We start from the raw sequence: 20650 nt of genomic DNA on the forward strand, positions 1-20650 counted from the left end.
TTGTTATAAATACTCTGTATTCAAACTTAAGGTAAACAAGGTGAGTCACTGCTTTTAATAGCATCTCAGGGCTTACACTTATAACCTGAACAAGGAGAAATAGAAGGTACTGAAAGGTTTAATATAAAACTAGTGTGCACTGCTGTAATTTTCTATGGTAAATGTATCATTTTGAGGAACTTTCACTTAAAATATATTATTTTTCAAAAAGTTCAGTTGTCCATGAAAACGAATTTTTAAAAAACTTTTATGGGGACTTCCAGTTTGTTCAAGGTAGAAATGCTTTATTCCATAAATTATCATTTGTAGTGATAACATAGGAAATATAACTTTGTATTCTAGTGGGCTAATTTTGGAGACTTTGGAAATGTTTATCGAATAAAAAGTTTTATGTTATTACTGTAACTTTTTTTTTTTTTTTTTTGAGTCGGAGGAGCCTTGCTCTGTCACCTAGGCTGGAGTGCAGTGTGGTATGATCTCAGCTCACTGCAACCTCCACTTCCCAGGTTCAAGAAATTCTCCTGCCTCAGCCTCCCGAGTAGCTGGGACTACAGGCGCATGCCACCACGGTTGGCTAATTTTTTGTATTTTTAGTAGAGACAGTATTTCACTGTGTTAGCCAGGATGGTCTTGATCTCCTGGCCTTGTCATCTGCCCGCCTCGGCCTCCCAAAGTGCTGGGATTATAGGCGTGAGCCACCGTGCCCAGCCACAGTTTTTTTGTATATTGCACAAATACCAACCTTTCACAAGCTTCATTGTGTAAAGTCTTAAGACTTTACATATAAAATGATGCATTGATAAGTATATTTATGTGAATGGTAGGGTTGATACAGAGTTGATTAGTATGGGTGGAGGAAAAGTTTTTGGAAAACTTTAAGTATGAGAGGTTTATGTTGTTATTATTTAGTATATTTTCAATAGATAATTACATTCATATAGTTCATAAGTCAAAGTGATATAAGGGCAGATACAGTGAAGTCTCCATCTCACCCCTGCTCCCACATATCTTGCTCTTTATACTTTTAATAAAAGTATTATATAGCCTTTCAGAATTTCTTTATGAAAATACAAGTATGTGTATTTTCCCTATTGTTACACAGACGGTAAGATGCTACTCCTGTGAAATTTTTAAATGGTAAATTTGAGAGGGATTTAGACTTTTAAAAAAAATTAAAGTGATAAATTATGTTATGAGTGAAGGATGGAGGTGAATTTAAGCACATTCCTTTCTGAGTCTATTTGTTAGTAGAGTGCTGATTGACTGATGAACTCAAAATCATTTCTGGCTTTCTGATTCGGTGATCACTAATATAAATAAAATATGTTACTTAAAAGCAAATCAGTTTTAAACAGTTTTAGCCTTGAATTGGCAAGTAAGCAAAATAAATGACAAGTTTACCAAATTTTTTTTTGGCTAAATTTACTTTCTCACAACCAAAGTTGTAATAAATAAAATCAATTCTTTTTTTAAACCCACTATAAAGGAACTGTTTCAATGTATCTGTCTTCACAGACCTTATTGATCACATTTCCCTCTCCTATTGCTTGTCTATAGAGTCATAGAATCTTGGTGATAATCCTATCTCATCTCATTTTTAGGTAACTGCTACCATTTATTGAATGCTTATTATATGCCAGTACCGTACTAGATACTTTCGTTATTTTATTTAATCGTTTCATCACCCCTTTGAGGTAGGTATTATCTACATTTTTATAGACGAATAAGTGTAGGTTCAGAGAGTTTTTAGAGTAACGAATCTAAAAAACAAAAAAAATGATTAAAATTTTATATGGCTAGTGACTGGTAAAGGTGGGATTTGAATGTGATACTGAATTCAGAGCCCATACTGTGTTATTTTGCTTCAAATTAGGAAATATGCAGTTTTTGGTTACTAAATGCTGTTTTTTAAATAAATCATTGTTTAGTTCCTATTGAAATTTTCACAGATGTAAAGTAAAATGGAGAAAATAAGCAGGATGTAGTGAATTTCTAATGAAGCTATTTTTTTCCACTTTTTCCTACTTTGACAAATACTCTTCCTACTTTTAAAAAATGAAGTTTTAAAAATATCTGTACTTGACACAATATCAACTGGAAACTTCAGTCGGGACCCTGGATAAAAGCCTCAGAAGTCTAGGAACTGCTGAGCTAAATGTCTTGCCCAGGATCACACAGTTAATGTGTAGCAGTCAAGACTAAAAAATAAGCCATCTGATTCCCATTCAAGTTTTCTTATCTTCTAGATTCTCCTTTCTTCTGATGCATTATATCAATGAGTTTAATTAGTTGCTTAGAAATGCTTCTTTCAAACTAGTATAGTTTATAATCCATAGTTGATCTTGTTGGAAAAGTTTTTTTTTTTTTTTTTTTGGCTGTTCTTTTTGGTTTGTTTGAGATGGAGTCTCGCTCTGTTACCCAGGCTGGAGTGCAATGGTGCAATCTCTGCTCACTGCAACCTCTGCCTCCCAGGTTCAAGCAATTCTTCTGCCTCAGCCTCCTGAGTAGCTGGGATTATAGGCGCCCGCCACCATACCAGGCTAATTTTTTTTGTATTTTTAGTAGAGACGGGGTTTCACCATGTTGGCCAGGCTGGTCTCCAACTGACCTCAGACTATCTGCCCACCTCGGCCTCCCAAAGTGCTGGCATTATAGGCTTGAGCCACCGTGCCCTTTTTTTTTTATTTTTATTTTTTTGAGACAGGGTCTCGTTCTATCACCCAAACAGGAGTGCAGTGGTGCAGGAGTGCAGTGGCGCAGGAGTGCAGTGCCACACGATCACATGGTACAATCACGGCTCAGGCAGCCTTGACCTTCTGGGCTCAAACGATCCTCCCCCTTCAGCCTCCCAAGTGTCTGAGACCACAGGCACACACCACTGTGCCCTGCTAATTTTTAAATTAAATTAATTAATTAATTTTTTCCCAACACACAGTCTTAGTCACCTAGGCTGGAGTGCAGTGGCAGATCTCGGCTCACTGCAACCTCCACCTCCCAGGTTTAGGCAATTCTCCTGCCTTAGCCTCCCAAGTCTGGGATTACAGGTGTGTGCCACCATGCCCCGCTAATTTTTTGTATTTTTGGTAGAGATGGCGTTTCACCATGTTGACACTGCTGGTCTCAAACTCCTGACCTTGTGGTCTGCCCACCTCCCAAAGTGCTACAATTACAGCCATGAGCCATTGTGCCTGCCTCCCAAAGTGCTGTGATTACAGGTGTGAGCCATGGTGCCTGGCTATTTTTTTTGTAGTTACGGGGTCTCATTATGTTGTCCAGGCTGGTCTCAAACTCCTGGACTCAAGGGATCCTCCTGCAGTGGCCTCCCAAAGGGCCAAGATAACAGGCATGAGCTACCACGCCTAGCCAGAAAAGTTTTATGTTTTTTAATGAAATTACTGTCATGTAGATCAGCATAAGAGAGTATACCACAAGAGTATAGGAGGAGCACGATTCTAAAGAAATTTTGTAATGAACTTAATTGGAAAGTTCAGGTCTTTCATTATTCATTTAAAAAGGATTAAGAAATAATTAAAACACTGAAATAGAAAGGCATATGCCTAACTTTGCACCTTTGCCAATATGGGAAACATTTGTTTTACAATATTGTTATATTCTAATTATTTTGTAAAAATTGTAATCTGCTTTTCTATTGATAGTTACACACAGTGCATGGTTCCTGTGAGTAAAGGTCAGTTGACTTATGATGATTGACTAGTTTACCTTTCTTCCTGCCAAGTTTACCTAAACCAGGAAGAAAGTAAGGTTGTATATAAAAAAATCTGTTGGACTGAAATTTAGCAACTATTTGTGAAAGAGCACATTTTGCTCTTCCTCTGCTACATAGACTTCTGTTCTCACAGTTTTCCCCTTACTGAATAGATACTGTTTTCAGTAGTAGAAAGGATTTTTTTAAAAATGTAGATATCCCACTGTATCTTAGTGATTGATGCACCTGTATTAGTATGCAATTTTGAAAAGAGAAAGTCAAGTATACCCCTAGAGATCACCCCTAAGAACCAACTAAGAACCAAAGAGTTAAACAAGAGAACAGTTTATTAAGTTGCCAAGGTAAGTTTGATGTGTTTAAAAGTTTGCAATGAGGACAATTAGACTGAGAACGAGTTTGTTTTTTAGATTTTGGTAAAATATTCATAACATAAAATCTATCATTTTAACCATTTTTTTGTTTGTGTTTTAAAATTGTGGTAGAATATGTATATATAACACAAACTTTACCATTTTAATCATTTATACTTTAACTACTGTACATGTGTATTAAATGTACAGTTTAGTGGCATTAAGTGTATTTACATTGTTGTGCAACCTTCACCATCAACCATCTCCAGAACTTTTTCATCTTCCAAACTGAAATTCTGTACGTGTTAAACAATAATTCTCCCATTCTCCCTTCCCCCAGCCCCTAGCAACTACCATTCTACGTTTTGTCTCTATGAATTTTACTACTCATTTAATTGGAATCATGCAGTATTTGCCCTTCTGTGACTGGCTTTGTTCACTTGGCATAATGTCTTCAAGGTTAATCCAGTTGTTGCTTGTGTCAAAATTTTATTATTTTAAAGTTAAATAAATTCAATTGTGTGTGTATATGTATATGTGGGTGTGTATCTGGGTTTGGGTTTTTTTGTTTGTTTTGTTTTTTTTGGAAATGGAGTCTTGCTCTGTCACCCAGGCTGGAGTGCAGTGGCATGATCTCAGCTTACTGCAACCTCCACCTCCCGGGTTCAAGCGATTCTCCTGCCTCAGCCTCCCGAGTAGCTGAGACTATAGGAGTACACCACCATGCCTGGCTAATTTTTGTATTTTTAGTAGAGATGGGGTTTTGCTATGTAGGCCAGGCTTGTCTCAAACTCCTAACCTCATGTGATCCACCTGCCTCGACTTCCCAAAGTGCTGGGATTACAGATGTGAGCCACTGTGCACGGTCTCTCTGTTCATCTGTTGATGGACACTTGGATTGCTTCCACCATTGGGCTATTATGAATAATGCGGTTATGAACATAGATATGCAAATATCTCTTTGAAGCCTGCATTCAATTCTTTTAGGTATATACCCAGAAATGGAATACTGGATCATATGGTAATTCTATTTTTAATTTTTTGAGGAACTGCCATACTGTGTTCTATAGCAGCTATATCATTTGACATTCCTAGCAGCAAAGCACAAGGAAAGGTTTTAATTTCTCCATATTCTAGCCAACAGTTATTTATGTTTGTTTTTTGATAATAGCCATTCTAATGGGTATGAAGTGGTATTTCATTGTGGTTTTGATTTGTATTTCCCTAATTAGTAGTGTTAAGCATCTTTTCGTATGCTTATTGGCCATTTGTGTATCTTTGGTGAAATGTCTATTCAAATCCGTTGTACATTTTTAAAAAAATTGTATTGCTGATTAGGCACAGTGGCTCACACCTGTAGTCCCAGCACTTTGGGAGGCTGAGGCAGGAGGATCACCTGAGCCCAGGAGTTCAAAACCAGCCTGGGCAATATAGAGAACCCCATCTCTACAAAAAGTAAAAAAAATTAGCCAGGCATGGTGGCACATGCCTGTAGTTCCAGCTGCTCAAGAAGCTGAGGTGGGAGGATTGCCTGGGCCTGGGTGGTTGAGGCTGCAATGAGCTGTGACTGCCATTGCCACTGCACTCCAGCCTGGGTGACAAGAGTGAGACCCTGTCTCAAAAAAAAAAAAAAATTGTATTGCTTGTTTTTTATTGTTTAGTTGTAGGAATTCTTTATATATTCTGGATATTAATCCCTTATCAGATACGTAATTAACAAATATTTGCCATCATTCTGTGGCTTGTCATTTCATTCTGTTGCTGTAGTGTCCTTTCATAAACAAAAGTTTCTAATTTTGATGAACCTAATTTATCTATTTTTAATTTTGTTGTATGCTCATGGTGTCATGAAATTATTGCCATATCAATGTCATGAAGATTTTAAGGTGTGGTGGCTCATGCCTGTAATTCCAGCACTTTGGAAGGCTGAGGCAGGTGGATCACAAGGTCAGGAGTTTGAGACCAGCCTGACCAACATGGTAAAACCCCGTCTCTACTAAAAAATACGAAAATTAGCCGGGCATGGTGATGCCTACCTGTAATCCCAGCTACTCAGGAGGCTGAGGCAGGAGAATTGCTTGAACCTGGGAGGCACAGGTTGCAGTGAACTGAGATCTCACCACTGCGCTCCAGCCTGGATGACAGAGCGAGACTTCGTCTCAAGAAAAAAAAAAAGAGTTTTATAGTCTAAGCTTTTACATGTACGCCTTTGATACCTTTTTTGTTTGTTTGTTTGTTTGTTTTGAGATGGGGTCTTGCTCTGTCGCCTAGGCTAGAGTGCAGTGGCACAATCTCGGCTCACTGTAACTTCCACCTCCTGAGTTCAAGGGATTCTCCTGCCTCAACCTCCCAAGTAACTGGGATTACAGGTGCGCACCACCACGCCCAGCTAATTTTCGTATTTTTAGTAGATGGGGGTTTACCATGTTGGCCAGGCTGGTCTTGAACTCCTGACCTCAAGTGATCTGCCTGCTTCTGCCTCCCAAAGTGCTGGGATTACAGGCCTCAGCCACTGTGCCCAGCCGCCTTTGATACATTTTAATTTTTTAAAATTTATTTTTATTTATTTTATTATACTTTAAGTTCTAGGGTACATGTGCACAACATGCAGGTTTGTTACATATGTATACATGTGCTATGTTGGTGTGCTGCACCCATTGTCATTTACATTAGGTATATCTCCTAATGCTATCCCTCGCCCCTCCCCTCACCCCACGACAGGCCCCGGTGTGTAATGTTCCCCACCCTGTGTCCAAGTGTTTTCATTGTTCAGTTCCCACCTATGAGTGAGAACATGTGGTGTTTCATTTTCTGTTCTTGCAGTAGTTTGCTCAGAATGATGGTTTCCAGCTTCATCCATGTCCCTACAAAGTACATGAACTCATCCTTTCTTATGGCTGCATAGTATTCCATGGCGTACATGTGATACATTTTCTTAGTCCAGTCTATCATTGATGAACATTTGGGTTGGTTCCAAGTCTTTGCTATTGTGAGTAGTGTCACAGTAAACATACAGGTGCATGTGTCTTTATAGCAGCATAATTTATAATCCTTTGGGTATATACCCAGTAATGGGATGGCTGGGTCAAATGGTATTTCTAGTTCTAGATCCTTGAGGAATCGCCAAGTTAATTTTTTTTATGGTATAAAGTAGAGGTCCAATTTCATGCTTTTGCTTGTGGATATCCAGGTTTTTTAGCACCATTTTTTAAAGACCATTATTTTCCCATTGAATGATCTTGGCATCCTCGTCAAAAATCAATTGACCATATATAGGTGAGTTTACTTTCTTGACTCTCTGATCTATTCCATTGGTCTATATATCTGTCTCTTTGCCACTATCCTCTTTTGATTACTGTAGCTTTGTAGTAAGTTGAAATTAGGAAGCATTAGTCTTTCAAATTCGTTCTTTCTTTTAATTTTTACTGTCTATTGAGATGAGGTCTTACCATGTTGTCCAGGCTGATCTCAAACTCCTGGCCTCAAGTGATCCTCCCACCTTGGCCTCCTGAAATGCTGGGATTACAAGTGTGAGGCACCATGCCTAACCTGTTCTTTTTTAAGATTATTTTGACTATTCTGGGTCTCTTGAGATCCCATATTAATTTTAGGATTTTTTTTTTTTTAATTTCTGCAAAAAGTGCCATTGAGATTCAATAGGGATTGCATTGAATCTGTAGATTGCTTTGGATGAGAAAAACTTTTAGTACAAATTTTATGTAATTGTTTTATTATAATAATTATTAGCAAATCAGAGGACTTGATCTTGACAAAATATTAAAAAGCATCTATGATGGAGAGCCTGCCAGAGCAGTCAACTGATGTTCTCCCTGAAGCCATTGAACCCAAAATAACACGGGATGTTTACTTTGAGTATATGTTTTTGAAATATAATCCTTATTTTTTCCTGATTTGTCTTCATATTGACTAATTTGTGAGTGTTCAGGATATGTCGTATATTGATTAAATGCTAGAAAGAATATTCTTTATCCTTTATATGATTAGATATGGGCTCAGTCTTGGAAAAATTATCTCAGTATGGTATTAAATTTAGATAAATGAACCTGTAGTTATCATAGTTATAAAGGAGCAAATCCCAAAAGGGACAGTAGTGGATACATTCTCTTTTTTTAATTATTATTTATTTATTTAAAATTTTTTTAATTACTAATTTTTTAATTTTTAATTAAAAATTTTTAAATTAAAAATTTAACTTTTTTTTTTTTTAGGTTTGCATGTTTGTTTATTTTTAGTTTGTTTGAATCAACACCCAAATAAGGTCAATATATTGCAATTGATTTCTGTGCCCCTCAAGTTTCTTTTAACTTGTAGCTTCTTGCCTTCCTTCCTCTCTCTCTTTTCCCTTGCAATGTGTATGTTGAGGAAACCATGTCATTTGTCCCATCAGGATTTTGCCGATGGTGTGCCCATGTGTTGTTATTTAAAATAGTTCTCCATACCCTCTATTTCTTTTTTTTTCTTTGTTCTCCTCCATGAACCTTTTTCCCTCTTTTTTTTTAATTAAAAAATTTTAAATTAAAAACACTTTTTAATTAAAAATTTAATTTTTAAGTATAGCTGGGACTATAGGTGCATGCCACCATGCCTGGCTAGTTTTTGTATTTTTTGTAGAGATGGGCTTTGCCGTGTTGTCCAGGCTGGTCCTGAACCTCCTGAGCTCAAGCAATCTGCCTGCATCGGCCTCCCAAAGTGCTGGGATTACAGGCATGCACCACTGCACCCAACCCAGTTACTTTTTATTTTGATATAATTTCAAACTTACTGGAAAGTTGCAAGAATAGTACAAGGAACTTTTCCCATATATTGTTTTTGTTTGTTTGTTTGGTTTTTTTGGGGGGACGGAGTCTCGCTCTGTCATTCAGGCTGGAGTGGAGTGGCGCAATCTTGGCTCACTGCAACCTCTGCCTTCTGGGTTCAAGCAATTCTCCTGCCTCAGCCCCGCGAGCAGCTGGGATTACAGGCACCTGCCACCACGCCTGGTTAGTTTTTTGTATTTTTAGTAGAGATGGGGTTTCACCATGTTGGCCAGGCCGGTCTCAAACTCGTGACCTCAGGCGATCTGCCCTCCTCAGCCTCCCAAAGTGCTGGGATTACAGGCGTGAGCCACCAGGTCCGGCCTTACTTTATTTTATTTTATTTCTTGAGATAGGATCTCACTGTCACCTAACCTGGAGTTAAGTGGCACAATCACAGTTCACTGTAGCCTCAAGCTCCCCAGGCTCAGGTGATCCATTTCAGCCTCCTCAGTAGCTGGGACTACAGATGTGCACCACTACACTGGCTAATTTGTTTTTTGTATTTTTTGTAGAGTCAGGATTTTGCCATGTTGCCCAGGCTGGTCTCAAATTCCTGAGCTCAAGCAATCCTCCTGTCTTGGCCTCCCAAAGTGTTGGGATTACTGGTGTGAGCCACTACGGCTGGCCCATTGGTTTTTAATATATTCACAAAGTTGTGCGACCATCAACTAACTATTCTAAAACACTTTAATCACTCCCAAAAGAAGTCCTGTACTTCTTAGCAGTCTTTTCCCCTTCTCACCTTCTCCTAGCCCCTCATAATCACGAATCCACTTTCTATCTGTATTTGCCTAATGTGGGCATTTTGTATGAACAGAATCATATAATATGTGGTTATTTGTGCCTGATTTCTTTCACTTAACATATTGTTTTCAAGATTTCTACAAGATTGTAACATGTATCAATACTTTTGTTTTGTTTTTGAGACCGAGTCTTGCTCTGTCACTCAGGCTGCAGTGCAGTGGGGCAATCATATCTCACTACAGCCTCCAGTTCCTGGGCTCAAGTGATTCTTGTGCCTCAGCCTCGCAAATAGCTGGTATTACAGGAGTGTGCTAATACTCCTGGCTAATTTTTGTATTTTTAGTAGAAGCAGGGTTTCACCATGTTGCCCAGGCTGGTCTCAAACTCCTGGCCTCTAGTGATCCACCTGCCTTGGCCTCCCAAAGTGCTGGAGTTATAGGCATGAGCCATCATACCCGTCCTACTGCCAATTCTCTGAATACTATTTAACATTCCTACCAGCAATGTACAAGAGTTCCATTCTTTTTTTTTTTTTTTTTTTTTTTTTTTTGAGACGGAGTCTCGCTCTGTCGCCCAGGCTGGAGTGCAGTGGCCGTTTCTCAGCTCACTGCAAGCTCCGCCTCCCGGGTTTATGCCATTCTCCTGCCTCAGCCTCCCGAGTAGCTGGGACTACAGGCGCCCGCCACCTCGCCCGGCTAGTTTTTTGTATTTTTTAGTAGAGATGGGGTTTCACCGTGTTAGCCAGGATGGTCTCGATCTCCTGACCTCGTGATCCGCCCGTCTCAGACTCCCAAAGTGCTGGGATTACAGGCTTGAGCCACCGCGCCCGGCGAGTTCCATTCTTCTCATCTTCACTAACATTTGTTATTTTTCTTTTTTCTTTTTTTTATTATAGCCACCCTAGTGAGTGTGAGGTGGTATCTAATTGTGGTTTTGATTTGCATTTCCCTAATGATTAATGATGTTGAGCATCTTTTCATGTGCTTGTTGGTCATATGTATATCTTTGAAGAAATATCTATTCAAATATTTTTCCTATTCATTGGGGATTTTTTTTCCCCATAGCTATGTGTTTGTTTTTTCTTTTCTTTTCTTTTTTTTTTTTTTTTTTTTTTGTTGTTGTTGTTGGTTTGTTTTGTTTTAGGAAAAAAATTCTGGATGCTAATTCCTTAACAGACCTATGATTTGGAAATATTCTTTCTCGTTCTGTGAGTTGTCTTCATTTTCTTTCTTTCTTTTTTTTTTTCTTTTTGAGACAGTCTCACTCTGTCACCCAGGCTGGAATGTAGTTGCCCATTCATAGCTCACTGAAGCCTCAAACTCCTGGGCTCAAGTGATCCTCCGATCTCAGCTTCCGAAATAGTTGGAACTATCAGCATGTGCCACTGTGCCTGGCTGATTTTTAATTTTTTGTAGAGATGGAGTATCAGTGTATTGCCCAGACTGGTCTTGAGGTCTTGAACTCCTAATTTCAAGTGCTTCTCTTTTCTCTTTCTGTCTTTCTGTCTTTCTTTCTTTCCTTCCTTCCTTCCTTCCTTCCTTCCTTCCTTCCTTCCTTCCTTCCTTCCTTCCTCCTCCCTCCCTCCCTCCCTCCCTTCCTTTCTTTTCCTTCCTTTCTTTCTCTCTCTCTCTCTCTTTCTTCTTTCTTTCTTTCTTTCTTTCTTTCTTTCTTTCTTTCTTTCTTTCTTTCTTTCTTTCTTTCTTTCTTTCTTTCTCTCTTTCTTTCTCTCTTTCTATCTCTCTGTCTCTTTCTCTCTTTCTCTTTCTCTCTCTCTCCTCTCTTGTCTTTCTTTTTTTTTTTTTTTTTTGACAGCGTCTACCTCTGTTGCCCAGGCTGAAATGTAGTTGCTCCATCATGGCTCACTGCAGCCTCAGCCTCTCAGCCTCAAACAGTTCCCCCCTCAGCTTCCCAAGTAGCTGGACTGCAGGTGCACACCACCATGCCCAGCTGATTTTTTACTGTTTGTACAGACAATCTCACCATTTTGCCTGGGCTGGTCTCAAACTCCTGACCTCAGGCAGTCCTCCCGCCTTGGCCTCTCAAAGTGCTGGGATTACAGGCATGAGCCACCATACCCAGTCTTGTCTTCACTTTCTTGATTGTGTCACGTGAAGTTTAAAATTTTTGATGACACCCAATTTATATATTTATCTTTTTGCTTGTGCTCTTGTTGTCATGTCTAAGAAAACCATTGTGTAATCCAGGATGACAAAGATTTATGATTTATGCCTGTTTTCTTTTGAGATTTGTATAGTTTTAGCTCTTACATTTAGGTCTTTGATCCAATTTGAGTTAATTTTTATATATAAGGTGTGAGGTAGAGGTCTAACTTGATTCTTTTGAATGTGCATACCCAGTTTTTTCAGCATCGTTTTTTGAAAAGACTATTTCTATCCCCCTTGAATTGTCTTGGCACCCTTTTCAAAAATCCGTTGACTACATGTGAGGGTTTATTTCTGGACTGTCTATTCTATTCATTGATCTATATGTCTCCCTATGCCAGTTCCACACTGTCTTGATTACTATAGCTTTTTGCAGTACGTTTTGAAATGAGAAAGTGTAAGTCTTCTGACTTTGTTATTTTTCATTCTTGTTTTGGTTATTCTGGGTTATTGGTTATATTCTTGTTCTCTTGATATGGTCTTTAGGAGAGGTATAGTAGGAGGTGTTTAATATGATGCAGAATTTGTGGTAATAAACAAATGATTCAACCCCCTCCTCCCCGCTTCCATAACATTCTATCTCTTGAAATTTCTGTACCTCTCTATATGCTATAGGTGAGGAGAAATTCATGTAATTTAAACCTGTGTTTTGCCAGACTGCTAGGAGAGCAAGTTGTAGTATTCGTGTTTGTTTTTCTTTTTTTACCCTGTGCATCCCCTCTCTCACAAAGCCTGAGTATGTGTTTGAGAAGAGATAAGACCAAAGAGGAAGGAGATGGTTGGTTTGGGTAGTTGCCTTCTGAGTGGACTAGTCTCCAAGAAGAATATGGACAGAATTTCTTTTTCTAGGGCAATAAACAAATGGATAATTGGAATAAACTATAAAACATGGTAATTAGAGTTTTTACTTTTTTTTTTTTTTTTTTTTTTGAGACAGAGTATCACTCTTTTCACCCAGGGTGGAGTGCAGTGGCGTGGTCTCGGCTCACTGCAACCTCTGCCTCCTGGGTTCAAGCGATTATCCTGCCTTAGCCTCCTGAGTAGCTGGGATTACAGGGGCCGGCCACCATGCCCAGCTAATTTTTGTATTTTTAGTAGAGATGAGGTTTCACCATGTTAGCCAGACTGGTCTCAGGCTCCTGACCTCAAGTGATCCACCCACCTTGGCCTCCCAAAGTGTTGGGATTACAGGCGTGAGCCATTGTTCCCTGCTGAGTTTTTGCATCTTGTAACACCTTCTTAAGGAGGTATACATTTAATGTTTAAGTAACATATAATTTGACTCCCAAGCCAGTATTGTCACAGTCTTACCACTTTTTCTAATGTTTCTAGTTTTGTTAGGTTACTAATTATTTCAACTCAATGAACAATAAGAGTCTGCACTATATTTTGGTACCTATTTTACTTGGGACTTGACTGACAGGTTAGCAATGAAAAGTTTATTTTCTTTTAGTTTGAAGAGACCATTATTTGAAGCTATACTTAAAATCATGGATTTGACCTATTACCAACCCCTCAACAGAATTTAGAATTATATGATGATATAGTATCATAAGTACTATTTTATATTATCTCCTTGTTGCTCATCTGTTGAAATTATTCACTCATTCTCTACAGAAGAAAATCTTGGTTAATTTGGGGTAGGACTTCTTCATGAACTGACATTTTGCATAACAGAATTATGTCCTTTAAAGGTTAGAGTCCTTGGTAGTTTAAGAATTCTAGTTGGTATTTTGGAGTGGATCGATTGATTGAGATGGAATTTCACTCTTGTCTCCCAGGCTGGAGTGCAGTGGCACGATCTTGGCTCATTGCAACCTCCGCCTCCTGGGTTCAAGTAATTCTCCTACCTCACCCACTTGAGTAGCTGGGATTACAGGTGCCTACCACCATGCCTGGCTAATTTTTTGTATTTTTTTTAACAGAGATGGGGTTTCACCATGTTGGGCAGGCTGGTCTCGAACTCCTGACCTGAGGTGATCTGCCGCCTCTGCCTCCCAAGGTGCTGGGATTACAGGCGTCAGTCACCGCTCCCTGCCTAGAATGGATTTATTTATTCACAATTATTTATTTAGAGCCTACTATTTGTTAAGCTTTGTGCTAGGCTTTGGACTACAAAGATGAAAAAATGTGTTCCCTGCCCTTGAAGACATCAGTCTTCCAGCACTTTGGGGGGCCGAGGCACTTTATGTTCTGGGCGGATCATGAGGTCAGGAGTTTGAGACCAGCCTGACCGACATGGTGAAACCCCGTCTCTACTAAAAAAAATTAGCCAGGCATGGTGGTGCGCATCTGTAATCCCAACTACTCAGGAGGCTGAGGCAGGAGAATCACTTGGACCTAGGAGGTAGAGGTTGCAGTGAGCCAAGATCGCGCCATTGCACTCCAGTCTGGGTGACGGAGTGAGACTCCGTCTTGAGGGGGAAAAAAAGACATTAGTCTTTTCAGGAATATTAATATTCCTGATAATGAAAAAAGAAGGTAAATTATTGTTTATTTTTTGAGACAGAGTCTCCCTCTTTCACCTAGGCTGGAGTGCAGTGGTGCGATCATGACTCACTGCAAACTCTACCTCCTGGGTTCAAGCAATTCTCCCACCTCAAACCTCCCCTTCCATACCCTATCCCTGCAGCTGGGACTACAGGCATCCGCTGCCACACCCAGCTAATTTTAAAATATTTTTTTTGTAGAGGTGAAGTCTTGATATCTAGGATGGTGTGAAACTCCTGGCGTTAAGTGGTCCTCCTGCCTTGGCCTTCCAAACTGCTGGGATTACAGGCATGAGCCACCATGCCTAGCCTATTTATTCAAATTATATTTGTCCTTCTAAATTCCTTTTAGATATTAATAAATTGTATTTGAGTGTTCTAGGCATTGTGCACTTTAATTGCATCACCTCATTTAATTTTCTCATGGTTCTGTCACAGTCCAAGATACCAGATTCAATGTGTGGATCATTGCCCTGTGTTAGTTGGGTGATCACTCTAAAGACTGATATTTGAGTGTCTTGCTTCAGGAGATTGATAGGCTCTAAGTGGCAGGTTTAAAGGGGCAGTAATTTAAAATGGAAGGATGCATAGTCCATCAGCATAAGATTGTCTTGTGCTTTTTTTTTGAGCAAAATCACAACTGCTCCTTATTATGTTCTATAAACTCACCAAGCCTGTCATGCTTCAGGGCCTTTGGCACTTCTAGTTCTCTCTGTCAGGTGCATTCTCCTCTTAGATATCCATGTGGCTTCCCTTTCACTTCTATTATGTTTCACTTAAGAGACCTTCCAACTATTAATACCTACTGTATGTATATTGTGTAAACATCTCAGGCTCATTAATTCTAAAACTGAACTCTGAACTCATAATTTCCCCTTGCAGTCCACTATGATGAATGTGTCCCCCAAAGTTCATGTGTTAGAAACTTGGTTCCTAGTGCAACAGTGTTAGGAGGTTGGGCCTAATAAGAGGTGACTGAGTCATTAGGGTTTCTCACGGGAACTGGTTAACTGGTTAACTATCCTGAGTGGCTTTATTATAAAACACATTTGGCCACCTCTTTCATTAGCTTTCTCTCCCTTGCTGTCTTGTCATTCTGTCACTCTTTTGGCCAAAACACTTCCCATTTCTTAGATAAAGGATCCAAATTCCTTGGTATGGCAGACATAGTTATTTAGGATTTGGCATTGTCTATCTTTTCATCTATATCCTTTTACTCTATTTGCTTTTTATATTTTAGCCATACCAAATTGCTGTAATTCTTTGAACATATCAAGCTCTTATATACCCTGGTATATATACTTCCACTGCTTTGGCATCAAGAATAATAATAATAGCTACTATATTTATATATGTAATATATATATAGAGAGAGATGTATCACACACACCTCTATATATACACTCACACAACTCATCTAGACAAAACAAGATCTTGTTCTGTCATCCAGGCTGGAATGCAGCGTCTTGATCGTGGTTCACTGTAGCCTTGAACTCCTGGGTTCAAGTCATCTTCCCGCCCCAGCCCCCCAAGTAGCTCTGACTACCACCTGTGCATGCTAGTATATCTGGCTATTTTTAATTTTATTTTTTGTAGAGATTATATGTTCAAAGAACTACAGCAATTTGGTATGGCTAGAATATAAAAAGCAAATAGAATACAACAAGGATATAGTTGGAAAGATAGTCAAAGCCAAATCCTAAATAACTATATATGCCATACAAAGAAATTTGGATCCTTTACCTTAGAAATAGGAAGGATTTTGGCCAAAGGAGTGACATGATTGAACTGGCATTAGAGTTAGTGGGCTTGATAATCTGTTACATTTAATTTAAATTCCAAAGTTATTTTCTTTCTTTTTTTTTTTTTTTTAAAAAGGACCAAAATGCATTTATTTAATATACATCACAAGGGTTCAACCGAGGCTTAATTTAAAAGACAAAAACAAAACAAAAATAATACCACAGCTCAAGATACAGAGTCCTATACAGAAATCACAAAAAGGACAGACCATCTAAGGAAAAATTAAGACAACACAAGGACAGGCTGGGCAGCCTGGGTCAGGGCTCCTGGCTGGTGACCTGCTTTGAGTAGGTTTCTTGCAGGTACTTCTTAAAAGCTGTGGGGTTTTTCCAGAGCTCGGCAGCATGCGTATTCAAGGGACTATCAATGTTGGGTTCTCCTAGAAGGCTCTGGATGGAGAGCAGAATGGTCCTGACGTCATATAGGGCAGACCACTTGTCCTTCAGGATGTCCAGGCATATGTTACCCTGGGTGTCCACGTTGGGGTGGTAGCAGGGTGTGAGGAATTTCACCGTGGGCGCATTGTAAGGGTAGCCACTGGGGAACTCTAGTGAGAGCTTATACCTCAGGTCTTCATATACTGTTCCAGCTGCTCCATGGATGGTCCCTACCCATTTGAAAAGGTTGTCTGATTCAGGGAAGGCAGAAATCCCTTTATCGCCAGACATCATGAGGGTCATCAACTCCTGCTGTAGCCTTTTGCCCACGGGACCCCGGGCGGCGCCCCCGCTCGGCTCGGCTCCTTTACGGGCGGCGGTGACTCTTGTGGCTGCTGGGTCGCGGTTTTGGGAAGCCATCCGGGCGGCGTTGGCAGAGAGACAGGAACTCGGAGAACACGACTGCAACTGCCCCAAAGTTATTTTCTGACAATATGATTGTTAGGACAGCTGTAGATTTTCTGTTCACTACACTGGTTAGTATTTGTTTTAGTTATACTCTGTTGTTTAGAAGATTCACTTCATCCACTTTGGTGTAGTGAAAAGGGTGGAAGCTTTGTTGTCTGAAACACCTAGCTTCAGATCCTCACATGGTTATGTGATCTTGGGCAAGTCACTTAACATTAAGTAGTTAAATTGGTTGAATAAAATAATATATAGAAAAGGCTGATACATATGAGACATTTTATTAATGGTAGCCTATTACGTTTTTAAAGGCACTTAATAGTAGATTTTAAAAAAGAGTTTTCCTTCTCCTGTTTTCAGTTAGAGATTTCAAAAGATGCCGGGCGCAGTGGCTCACACCTGTAATCCTAGCACTTTGGGAGGCCGAGGCGTGTGGATCACAAGGCCAGGAGATCGACACCATCCTGGCTAACATGGTGAAACCCCGTCTCTACTAAAAATACAAAAAATATTAGCTAAGCATGGTGGCGGGCGCCTGTAGTCCCAGCTACTCTGGAGGCTGAGGGAGGAGAATGGCATGAACCCGGGAGGCGGAGCCTGCAGTGAGCTGAGATCAGGCCACTGCACTCCAGCCTGGGCGACACAGCGAGACTCTGTCTCAAAAAAAAAAAAAAAAAAGAGAGAGATTTCAAAAGATAATAGATTCTGTGTTAAAGCTATAGTTTAAAAATGAAGTTTTTGTGTTTGAGCAAAGTGGGGATAATTTTCTTCAGCTTTAACTTATATTTAGGAAAAGCATGATGGTTCTTTCCTGTGCTACATGAAGCTAACCAATCTCGGAAAACCCAAGATATGATTTCTGTTTTTTGTTATTTTTTATTAAGACAGGTTCTTGCACTTTTGGCCAGGCTGGAGTGCAGTGGTGTGATCATGGTTTATGCAGCCTCCACCTTCTCCAGCTCAAATGATCTTGCCGCCTCAGCCTCCGAAGTAGCTGGGATTGTAGGTATGCACCACCATGCCCAGCTGATTTTTGTTTTTTTGTATAGACAGGGTTTCACCCTGTTGCCCAGGCTGGTTGCTGACTCCTGGGCTCAAGCAGTTTGCCCATCTTAGCCTCGCTAAGTGCTGGGATTACAGGCATGAGCCACCGCCCCAGGCCTCTTTTTGTTTTTTGAGAAGGGGGGATTGTGAGTCTGAGACTGGGTGGAAATAAAGTTTTCATTGTAGAAAGAACCTTGAAAAGCTTTTATGTTAATGAACATAGCCTTTTTATTCCAGTATTTCAAGATGTTGTTGCTGAGCATATTAGACCTTTTTGTAACAACAAATCTTACTCCTAAGTTTGTCATTATTTGGTGCTAAATTACAACAGTATTACTTTCTTCCTTTGAGTGAATCTTGGGATGATTATGGTGGTTGCTACTGCTGGAATTTTGGAGTACTGTGTGTTTTGCAAAAAGGAATTGTTACGCCTTCAGTAATTACCTGTTGGAACAATGGCCCATCCTTTTTGCTGTTCTGAGTAGAGATCAACAATAGCATTCCAAAATGGGGCTGATCCTGACTTAAAGTGGAGGGCTCACATTGGGTGAGGGAAGGATAAGACATGTTGGCCTATTCAGATATACATGAGAAAAGGGGACTAGCAAGTACATGTTTTAAAAATGTATATTTTGGATGTTTAAAATACCTTCCCATTTTAAATGATCAAATCTGAATTTCTTAAGGGAGATGCTTTTTTTGAGACAGAGTCTCTCTCTGACGCCCAGGCTGGAATGCAGTGGCATGATCTTGGCTCACTGCAACTTCTGCCTCCTAGGCTCAAGCGATCCTCCTGCCTCAGGCCCCCTAGTAGCTGGGACTACAGGCGCACACCACCACCCCTGGCTAATTTTTGTATTTTTGGTAGAGACAGGATTTTGCCATGTTGTCCAGGCTGCTCTCGAACTCCTAACCTCAGATGATCTGCCCGCCTCAGCCTCCCAAAGAGCTGGAGTTACAAGGTATGAACCACTGGGCCCAGCTGGGAGCTTCATTTTTGAAGGTTGGTGAGGAGAGATAGAATGAGATAAAGGTTTAGTCTTTCCTTGAACTTTTTCATAGCTCCAGTTGAAATTCATGAGCGTGATGATGACTCTTTGTTTTTTTTTTTTAATTAACCAGACTAGAATATTCTTTTTATTTTTATTTTTATTGAGACGGAGTCTTGCTCTGTTGCCCAGGTTGGAGTGTAGTGTCTCGATCTTGGCTCACGGCAACCTCTGCTGCCTGGGTTCAAGCGATTCTCGCACGTCAGCCTCCCGAGTAGCTGTTACTACTGGCATGCACCATGACGTCTGGCAAATTTTTTTGTATTTTTTAGTAGAGACATGCTTTCGCCATGTTGGCCAGGCTGGTCTCGAACTCCTGACCTCAGGTGATCTACTAGCCTCGGCCTCCCAAAGTGCGGGGATTACAGGCATGAGCTACCATGCCCGGCCTAGAATTTTTTTTTTTTTTTTTTTTTTTTTTTTGAGACAGAGTCTCGCCCTGTTGCCCAGGCTGAAGTGCAGTGGCACGATCTCGGCTCGCTGTAACCTCCACCTCCCAGGTTCAGGCAATTCTCCTGCCTCAGCCTTGCGAGTAGCAGGGACTACAGGTGTCTGCCACCACACCCGGCTAATTTTTGTATTTTTTTTTTTTTTTTTGAGATGGAGTCTCGCTGTGTCACCCAGGCTGGAGTGCAGTGGCGCGATCTCGGCTCACTGCAAGCTCCGCCTCCCGGGTTCCCACCATTCTCCCGCCTCAGCCTCCGAGTAGCTGGGACTACAGGCGCCCGCCACCTCGCCCGGCTAGTTTTTTGTATTTTTAGTAGAGACGGGGTTTCACCGTGTTAGCCAGGAGGGTCTCGATCTTATGACCTCGTGATCCACCCGCCTGGGCCTCCCAAAGGGCTGGGATTACAGGCGTGAGCCACCGTGCCCGGCCTGGCCTAGCATATTCTTAAAGGATACCAGAAATGAAATTTGTAGCTACTAATATTTGACTCTCTAACTCAAAATATAAATTTATTTAACATGTTAAAAGTAAAAAATTCATAATCCAATTCCAAAGGCTCTGTGGAAAACAATGTATTTTTCATTTATATTTAAGAGCTTGGCTGGTGTTCTTTTTTTGTTCCCTGCATTGTATGACCACAGGACTGGAGAATACATAAACAAATATATGTAATGTACATATTTTATGATAGAATATTATTTTTTGCTATTAATAACTTATTTTCTCTGTTAGCAATTACTATTTCTAGAAATACAGTCTGAAAGAAGTTAACAGTTATTGACCAATGTAATATGAGATTTTATTATTTTATTATTATAGTATAAGACTTAAAGCATATTACTATTATTGGAAGTTTTAATTATAGTGCTACATAGAAATTGTTTTAAAGTGGAAGTGAGTTTTGGTTAAATCATAGCTGGATTAATAAATGATTTTTCAAACTAGACTTTGGCCAGAGTGACTGACTGTTCTTTTAGGTGATAATAGCTGAGACTGTGGTAATCTCCCTTAGTAACTGTTGCATCCAGTGGTTCATTTCTGAAATGTCAAAATGGAATAAAGATGGGACACAATGCTTCTTCCCCTTCTCCCTACCCCTCCCTTTTGTTTGTTTTAGTTGAAGCTAAAAACCACACTCCCACACTGCTTGTTATATTTTATTTTGTTTTATTTTA

At 40.0% G+C, this 20650-nt stretch overlaps 2 protein-coding genes across 20 annotated transcripts in view; one reads left to right on the top strand and one right to left on the bottom strand.

The window, feature by feature from the left end:
* The window catches only part of LOC104681761 (ankyrin repeat and KH domain-containing protein 1), a 141854-nt gene that overhangs the window by 8156 nt on the left and 113048 nt on the right, over positions 1 to 20650 (top strand). The gene's annotated exons all lie outside the window — the stretch shown is intronic.
* LOC104681760 (ubiquitin-conjugating enzyme E2 C-like) lies at positions 16162 to 16936 on the bottom strand. Of its 4 annotated transcripts, none has more exons than XM_010388143.2 (2): positions 16737 to 16889; positions 16173 to 16559 (listed from the first exon to the last, which is right to left on the bottom strand). In XM_010388143.2, exons 1-2 carry the CDS (start codon positions 16887 to 16889, stop codon positions 16350 to 16352), a joined length of 363 nt encoding a protein of 120 aa, XP_010386445.1. In that variant the 3' UTR covers positions 16173 to 16349. The 4 variants fall into 4 exon arrangements, with proteins under 4 accessions (XP_010386442.1, XP_010386445.1, XP_010386446.1 ...); XM_010388144.2 differs by having other exon boundaries at positions 16173 to 16468; positions 16674 to 16889; XM_010388141.2 differs by having other exon boundaries at positions 16173 to 16532; positions 16605 to 16889.

This window comes from Rhinopithecus roxellana, chromosome 3 (genome assembly GCF_007565055.1).
Source record: "Rhinopithecus roxellana isolate Shanxi Qingling chromosome 3, ASM756505v1, whole genome shotgun sequence".
NCBI lineage: Eukaryota > Metazoa > Chordata > Mammalia > Primates > Cercopithecidae > Rhinopithecus > Rhinopithecus roxellana.